We start from the raw sequence: 9,332 nt of genomic DNA, 5'->3' as shown, positions 1-9,332 counted from the left end.
AAACTAAAAATAGATGGTAAATGTTGTAAATATCCGATGTCTTGCTATCCCTCATAATTTTTGCAGCCATACCATCATTGTATCTACCATTTTCTCGTAAAGAAACTATCACTGAGTCCTCTAGAAAAGAAAGAGCTGCAAGACGAGAAGGAAAGGAAATAGTACAAGCGTTGATTCAAGAACCAAGCTTAGAAGTTACTGCTGCGATTGAAGTTTCACCGATAGTTGAACCAATTGAACAATCACCCAGCATTAATATCTCAGGGACGGTATTGGACAGTCGTGATAATGAGATAAACATCCTTAAAAGCCAGGTAGTCAAACTTGAGGAAGAAAATAAGGCATTGACAGGAAAATTAAAATTGTTTCAAGAAAGTGAGCAAAAGTTGAAACAAAAAATTGCTGCAATGGAAATGCAACTAAAGGAATTAGGTGGTTTAAAATTTGAAAAGAGGGTGAAGGAATGTTTTAAGGATGTTCTTACTTCAAATCAAGTGGACATCGCCTTAAAGTCAAAGGCACGTTGGACACAAGAAGAACTATCGATGGCTTTCACGTTAAGATATTTTAGTAAAAGGGCATACATCTATTTAAGACAAACTCTTCATTACCCATTGCCTGCCATTTCAACACTACAGCAATGGGCCGCAAATATAAATCTAAAAAATGGGATATTAGATGATGTACTGAGGATTATGGACACCGCTGGCCAAATAAAAACACCCTTGAAGAGAATTACTGTCCTCTCATACGATGAAGTAAAAATATCCTCACAATACGAATATGATCAAAAAGAGGAGGAGGTAATTGGGCCATTTTCATATATGCAGGTTGTCATGGCTAGAGGTCTCTTCGACAACTGGAAGCAACCAGTATATATTGGATTTGACCAAAAAATGACGAAGCAACTTTTACACAATATCATCACCCATCTTCACACTATCAAGTATGAGGTTATTGCTTGTGTATCAGATTGTGGAGGCGGCAATCAAGGATTGTGGAAGGAACTAAACATTACAACAAGTAACACGTCGATAGCACATCCTGTTACTGGTAATTCAGTTTATTTTTTTGCCGACGCCCCCCATCTAATGAAATTGTTGCGCAACTGGTTGATTGATACTGGTTTTGTCACCAGTGATGGTGTTAGCATAAATAAATTTCCCTTTGTCGCCCTTATTGAGTCGAGAGTTTCCGAAATCAGTTCGTGCCACAGGCTGACAACTCAGCATGTTAAATGTGAAAAAGCGCAGCGACAGAATGTAAGACATGCTTGTCAGTTGCTTTCACATACCACCGCAACCGCCTTGAAGCGTTATAGGCCTGGGAACGATACAATATTAGCCCAAAATGTAGGAAATTTTACCGAACTTGTGAATAACTGGTTTGATGTATTAAATTCATATACCTCAACTGCTTCTCTTCCAACAAAAAAGCCGTATGGTTTAGAATTGGAAATGCAACATAAATGCCTTAATGAAATGGAAGAAACTATTGAAGGAATGAGGTGTGTTGGAAAAAACGCCCTCCAGGTGTTTCAAAAGGGTATCCTAATAACTTCAAAGTCACTACAGTGCCTATTTACTGATTTGAAAGAGAGGCATGGTATTTCATATTTACTTACTCACCGCTTAAACCAGGACTGCCTAGAGAACTTTTTTTCCCAGGTTTGTATACGAATTATGATAAATAATTTTCTAATTTTATTACTTTTCAGTTAAGAACAAAAGGTGGTTTACATGACCACCCTTCGCCATTAAATGCAATTTACCGGGTACGGATGATTTTATTAGGGAAAAATCCAGGAATGGTCCAAACGCATTCCAATGTTGAAATACCAAAGGAAATGGATGGAGAGTACTTGATGGCTTCTGCTGTCAAGCAGGCCCAACTTAAAAATTTGGTGGTAACAGAACCATCTAGTACTGAAGAAACCGAACTCAATGAAAGCTTCAGTTCGGAGAGTACTGCTTCTGATGCCCCATTAAGAAAATCTTGAGTGGAAGATGATGGTACTCAATATTTAGCAGGATTTATTGCTAAGAAATGTATACATAAATACCCATACCTAGGTGGGCACAGTTACAAAGATGAAGAGGCTCTTAATTTACATTCTTACGCCATGCCCTCATGGGTACAAAGTCTATCGTTCGGGGGTCTGATTCAGCCATCGGCTGAGTGGATGCGTCAGATGCAAGTTATGGAAACTTACTTTATTAAATTCCACAAAGATAATTTTTCTCCAGGTAAAATAATTATTAAAAGGACAACAAACTACATTATCAAAAAATTGCAAAAGAAAAAAATAGATGTTCCATATGAATTAGTGAAATCATTTTCGAAGCAAAGAATTTTTATTAGAATTAAATATCTAAATTTAAAAAGAGAATGTACTGATAGAAAAAGAAGTTCTGAAGGTGCTGAAAGAAAAAGAAAATGTAAAATAAGGAAAACTATTAATTAATTTTTGTATTTGTGCTTTCATGTGTTATTATTAACTTTTAAATTTTATACTATAGTCACTAATTAATAATGTTTGACAAAATAATGATAAATTTTAATCTGTACATTAAGTGAAGTACTGAATTATTAATTAATTAATTATTAAGAATAACATGTACTTATTTAACAATCTTGTAAATTAGATAAGATAAGACCGTAGTTAATGATTAATAGATAGGAATTCAGGCGTTTGAATAAGGATAATGTAAGACTAAATCTGCTAGTGATTACTTACCGACTGTGAAGTAGTTTATCTGATTAGGATTATTAGTATTTATTTAACATGTGATCAGTTACCCGACTGTGATTCACATATGTGAACGCTCACTTTCTCATACTTTACAATATGCCAGGAAAAGAGGATTCCGTGCTGGTACTCGGGTAGAATTGCTTTATGTATTCGTAAGTCTTGTTTCATAAATTACACTAGCCTTTGTGGTCAGAAAACCATTTCCTGTCTGTAGTGTTTTTTTTAGAAACTACGACACTTTGTTAGCAATTTGACATATCCTAAAAGGTAATAGGCATAGAACTTTATAAAAAACGTCATTTAACGGCTTTGTTTTTATTTTTTATAACAATTTAGGAGTAAAAGGAAACATACTCTCACTTTCAACTTTGATGTAAATGTTCATAACCACACATCGCAACACAGAAATGTATGTATGTTATCATAACTTATATACGTACCTCTTGAAAGAACGCAATTAATATAGAAAATATCCAAAACTGGAGGAATTAATTAAAATTTTGAAAATCAGTGTTTAGCTGTTACAATGGATTTGCACAAAGTTACGTCACACGCTCGTGGTCCCCTATTGGCCGAAAGTTACCATGCAACCTATTAACTTTACTAACCTTGACCTAAGTCGTTACGCGAACACCTTGACACAATTTACTCGCTACAAGATGCAGTTTTCAGGCAACAGTCGCCCAATTTGATATGGATGTTAGATTTTGAGATATATCCTTACACTTACCTTACACGGAATAATAACACAAATGCACAAAAACGTTAATACACTCTAGCACGCCTACTAACAGGAATAACTGAAATGTAGCACGATTAACCTATTGCCAGTAATGGCGGGTTTAAATGTTGCCAACTTCAACACCTTACGATATGAAGTGTGGGAAATTTGAATGTGTATCAAGCCTCCCAGGGTATCAAACCTCCCTAGTCTCCCTTACATTCCTTTATTTTTAGAGTTGATATCAGGATGCAACCATTGTTGAAATTGCGGATCTTGTAACCAACAGTTTTTAAACCGTTTCTCTGTAGTGATCTTTTGTCTTTTGTGTTTGATTTCTGTGTCAGTACTCGAATCTGAATCCGTGTCAGCAACAGTGCTCATCTTCACCTGTCTGTTAAAAAAATGCGTACCCGTACACGTAAACGTAAGCGTAACTAACTTTTGCAAACTGCGATTTACTTCTATTTGTAGTAACTATATAGTAATCGCCATTCGTTATCGGTTAATGCGCGCGCCACATCTACATAACATAACAAAGAGGCAGATAAATCTTGGGCTGCATGTTTACGCCTGCACCGCAATACTACAGTACAGAAGCAGTGCACTGCGCTAGAGTTACAGTTGTATGCGCTTTGTTATATCTTATAAAAAAGCCGATTTAATTTTTTTAATGGGTGGAACGTGTTTTAGAGTGTTCATGCTCATGCCTAAGCGCGCAAAAATTCCCTTTTGACATGAAAGATTCCCTAAAACGGGAAAATTCCCTCGAGGTGGCAACACTGCCTCCGGTCTGTGTCTACGCTACCTAACCTGTGTATAAAAGGCGCTTTCCAATGGTTAGTAGCTGCTCTTCAAGTGTTCATCAACTGTTCTATTCTTAAGCTACACCTATTATGAACCAATGGAACTGATGTATTTCAACTAAACGTGTTTTTAGATGATACATAACCTCAAATAACTTAAAAATAAAAACAATTCCATTGAAAATGTGTTCTACGGAGTCGGAGAGCGATGATTTGTATACAATTACGCTGTTAGACCCCACTGCAAACTTTGAGCATACATTTACTTTAAATTATGTAGATTTTCAAAAAGCAACCCAATCAGCACACAGATGTCTTAAAGGCATACAAAAGATGTCTGTTGCAGACATTTACAATGTCTGAAAGACATCCTTTTACGCCTTGGAGACATCTGAAAGACGTCTTATTGAGAGCTTATGTTAAAAATCCAGACGTCTTTAAAACGTTTTTCTAAGATACTATATTAGGGTGAAGTTACCTAAGAGTACGCACTCTCCCAAGAGTGCGCGAGTAATTTATTTTATAATATAAGGATTTAGAACACTGCCCTGCTTAACGAAAGTGCCGTATGTGCAAAAATTGCCAAAATGTGATTTTTTGTTCTTTGTATACTACGTGCAATTTGGTATCTTGTTGCTAAGTAAAAATGCCGTATATTCCATAAGAAATTTAACAAATCGTTAATTTTGTTTGCAGCATATACACAATTTACTGTAAATACTAAATAAAAACGCAGTATCGATCATGTACTAAACTAAACTGCAGTAAATGATATGTATATACTTCACTCTTACTTAGCAAGTGTCTGTTACTGCTCTCTTGCTTAGTAAAACTCCTTATATTTAACTGAGCGCGTCGACAAATAATATTGTGGTTACAGTTTATGTTTTTATGCTGGAGCGTCTGGATCGTCTGTCTCGCGCAAAATTAGACGACGCACACCGACAACCGTTTGGATAAATGTAAACAAAAACAAAATAAAATTTAGTAATCAGTCGCATGCATCGAGTGCACGTGGAGCTTTTAATTCGTTGCGTTATAAGTTGGCTTGGAAGTTTGTTTTTTAATTTATTATTGACCATCCGCCGGTTTTCACAATGTCAAAGCGTAGTGATAAAATAATGGCACTTGTTAAGGCACAATCTAAATCAAAACATAGTTTATCTGTGATGTGTAATAAAGAAAATGTGGTTCCAAATAATTCTTTATCTACGTTGGTTTCTTGTGATAATAAATATTGGGATGAGATATTAGCACCACAGGAACAAGATGTTTTGCAGGACTTGGGAGAAATCCCACGATGTGGTAAGTTTTTTTAGTTTTCCTACAAGCGTGCGTAAAAGTACACTTTTACGGCCGCATTTGAGCGTGGACAGTTAAACTTTCCGCACGCATTGTAATATGAAAAATATCATTTTTCAGATTACAATATTATTAGTTATGACAAGGGGGCTCCTGTTCAACTATTTGCGGTTCCAGAGGAACAAGATATTCTTCAAGAGCCTGTAGAAATCCCACTAGATGGTAAGTGTATTTTAAGCTTTAATCTCTTGTGCAAAATTGACGCTTTTTAGGCAATTTTTGTCTTTGCTAAATAATTTAAATTTTTTTAAATTTCTAGCAATTTTTGTTTTTCAGATGATGTTATGCGATGCATTATAAACACACATTCTGATATAACTGTACTTGGCACGGGACGCGATTTTCTTGATAGCATCATAATAGAACAGAAAGATGCTGAAAATATTACCACTGAACAAATACAGCATTTTAACCAAAATACAGATGCAGGTCCGTCTACAAAACCTACAGGCGATTCGGTAAATCTATTTACGAGTGAAATTAACTTAGAAAATCAACTTGGATTAAGTGCTAAAATCACAGCTTCGGCAAATAGTCTTGTAGAAGGTAAAGATGAAGATGAGTTGAGTACTAATCAGGGTGGAATCATAGCTTCGGCAGACAACCTGCGAGAAGGGAATGCAGAAGAATTGAGTGCTGATCACCCTGAAAATCCAGTTTTGACAAAAACCGTCGGAGAAGAACATGCATTGGAACCGACCAACTTATATACTAAAGAGGGAAACCTAAGAAAAAGAAAAAAATATGACATGTCTTTAGAAATGCGAAAACGTATAAAATTAAACAAGATAAGGGAAGACCATAGGCCGTTGCAGTCGTGCGATCGTGATAAATGCAAAAAAAAATGCAATATTAAAATCTCAGAACTTCGACGATCTGAAATCAATCGGCAGTTTTGGAATTTGTCTTGGTTAGAAAGGCGAACATTTATTTTTAATACCTGCAAACGCTTGGCAGTGAAAAGGCGACCCAAGTCTGCAGAAAGTGAGAAAAAACAAAATACGTTTAAGTATTATTTCCCTGACGAAAAATTATTAACTGAGGCAGTTACTCACGAAGTCTGTAAGGTATTTTTCCTAACCACATTAGGTTATAAGAAAAACAATGATCGGGTGATAACAGAAGTTTTATCAAAAACTGAAAAAGGAAGTCTGCAACCAAATCGAGACCAGCGCGGGAAACACGACAAACACAACAAATTTGAACATGAAGACTTGCTTGAACAGCACATTGAATCTTTCAACCCCACAATCTCTCATTACCGTCGCGAGCACGCGCCGCTCACAAGATACTTACCCAGTGATGTGAATATTTCCCTAATGTTTGACGATTTTAAAAAGAAATACCCTAATTTTAAATTGTCATATGAATTGTACCGCCGAAAAGTGAAGAGCTTACGTATATCATTTGCATCGCTAGGTCACGAAGAATGCGAAGATTGTGAAGAATTTCAATTGCATGGCCATCTGAAGGATAATCTACAACCTGATTGTAAGCAATGTGAAATCTGGAAGAAGCATATAGATAAAGCCAGTGCAGCTCGAAATCTGTATCGACAACACGCTGAGCAGACGTTTGAAGATGGCACGGTTTGTTGCTCAGCAGACCTCCAAAAAGTGATCATGCTGCCACGAATTGACTGTTTTAAAAAAGTTATCTTTACAAAAAGAATAGTCGTATATCACGAGAGTTTTGTTCCAGTTGGCAAAAAATCAAACAATAAGCCACTTGCCTGTATATGGCATGAGGGCATTACTGGGCGAAATAAAGAGGATATCATCAGTACCTTTTACGCATTATTCCTGAAATACAGAGATTCACCACGGATTATTTTATGGCTGGACAACTGCTCCAGCCAAAATAAGAATTGGTGTTTTCTAGCCTTTCTGATATATATTGTGAATTCGGATGAAATGGCCATTAATGAAATAAACATACACTACTTTGTCCCGGGCCATACATTTATGTCGGCTGATAGCTTCCACCACCAGGTGGAAGCTGCCTTGAAGAAGCAGAAAAAGACATATGATTTTAAAGATTTCTCAGAAGCTGTTCAAAGCGCGAATAAATCCAAAGTGGAAGTAAAAGAAATGAAGCACACGGATTTTTATCTTTGGAAAGACTTTAAGTCACAACAAAAAATACAAAAGGCACAAAATAGATTATATCTAGCAGACATTGTTAAGATAAAAGCTATAAGGGGTAGTTATGATTTAAAATGTAAAACTGATTTAACGAAAGATGATTATATAACACTAGATTTTTTATGTAAAAAGAATATGAAAAAAAACGGAATGCCTGCACCATCTCCTTTATCAGCACCATGTGGAGTGTCATTTGAAAAACGCGAAAGTATTCTCAAAAATTTAGGTTCTGTTCTTCCAAAAAATAGGCAAAAATTTTGGGAAGAATTGGAAATAAACACTCTTGCGTAGTGGACAATATTTTCAAAGGTTAAGTTTTCTTTTGTTTAGAAATTTTTTTTTTATTTTTGTTAAAAATGATTCAAGATACTTTCAAGACCTGTAAAAAATAATTTCAGTATATTTTTTTAATGTGTTGCTAGGCATATAAGCAGCAAGTAAAGCCAGTTTAACAAGAAAGCAGTATGTGCGCGCATAAACGGCATTTTTGCTTAGTAATGTCAATTCCTTGTTTGCTGTATATGCATTTATTAGTTGAAATAAATATTTTATGTTAAAACTGAGTATTTGAAAGTATTCATAATAATAAATTTGCATATAAAACATGTCTTTCATTTCCTAATTAAGCGCAGGGTTTTTGGTAACCATCAAATGAAAAAAGTCTTAATATCTCAAAATGGCGATTTTGCACTTACGGCACTTTCGTTTGGCACGGCAGAACACTACCTGACACCTACTTTGTAAATTATGAACTATTTAAAGATGGAGTGCACTAGTGCAGAAACAATCAGTCATCACGTGATTAGTTTTCCCGCGTTAACGGTGCATCGTGACAGACAGCAGTAAATATTACAATTTTATTTGTGTTCGAAGTAAGGCTTTGAGAGGTAAGTATCTGGATTAACTATATATAGCATGATATACTACATACATCAGTGCTTTAGCTACACGCAGAATAAGGTGTAACTTGAATTTTGTTACCTACTAAGGTTAAATAATATTAGATCAAAACAGGAAACCGATTCATTGTCTCAAGAGTACGCACACTTCTATTCCCAAGAGTACGCACTGCGCACTGCGCACTCTTGGGAATACCTAAGAGTTTAAGGTACCTACATCTCGTTTTTTTGCAGAGAATGGCTAATTACTATGTGAGGAAGTCTGAGAGGAGACTTGCATTTACAGAAGACTTAATGCAAACAATTCGAACGGAAATAGAAAATGGTAAATCAAAACGACAGTTATCTAGAGAATTGAATATTCCCGAATCCACTATTCGGAAACGATTGAAACTTGGAACAGTCCCACAATCCTTAGGAAGATTTAAATGTGTTTTTAATAACGACATGGAGAATCAGTTAGCTGAATATGTAAAACAAATGGATACAAGGTTTTATGGTCTAACACGAAAAGATCTCAAACACATTGCTTTTGAATATGCTATTATGAATAATTTACCACATCCGTTTAACATGGACAAAAAAGTGGCAGGTGATAAATGGGTTAGACATTTCTGTAAGAGACAGAAAATGGCTCTTCGACAACCT

General features: G+C 35.7%; 1 protein-coding gene across 1 annotated transcript; it reads left to right on the top strand.

The window, feature by feature from the left end:
* The first annotated feature begins 5,448 nt into the window (after positions 1-5,448).
* Positions 5,449-8,631, top strand: LOC116159725. Its single transcript, XM_031472791.1, has 4 exons — positions 5,449-5,584; positions 5,702-5,803; positions 5,918-7,230; positions 8,548-8,631. Exons 1-4 carry the CDS (start codon positions 5,449-5,451, stop codon positions 8,629-8,631), a joined length of 1,635 nt encoding a protein of 544 aa, XP_031328651.1.
* Positions 8,632-9,332: the final 701 nt, after the last annotated feature.

The sequence above is a fragment of the Photinus pyralis genome, unplaced genomic scaffold (genome assembly GCF_008802855.1).
Source record: "Photinus pyralis isolate 1611_PpyrPB1 unplaced genomic scaffold, Ppyr1.3 Ppyr1.4_LG1, whole genome shotgun sequence".
In the NCBI taxonomy this organism is placed as follows: Eukaryota; Metazoa; Arthropoda; class Insecta; order Coleoptera; family Lampyridae; genus Photinus; species Photinus pyralis.
This window is presented reverse-complemented; position numbering and strand designations above follow the sequence as displayed.

Bases quoted from the DNA above. Each gene is read 5' to 3' on its own strand.
- LOC116159725 (XM_031472791.1), top strand. From the start codon at position 5,449: ATGTGTAATAAAGAAAATGTGGTTCCAAATAATTCTTTATCTACGTTG. The intron at 5,585-5,701 runs GTAAGTTTTTTT...ATCATTTTTCAG, and splicing joins GGGAGAAATCCCACGATGTG to ATTACAATATTATTAGTTAT. The intron at 5,804-5,917 runs GTAAGTGTATTT...TTTGTTTTTCAG, and splicing joins TGTAGAAATCCCACTAGATG to ATGATGTTATGCGATGCATT.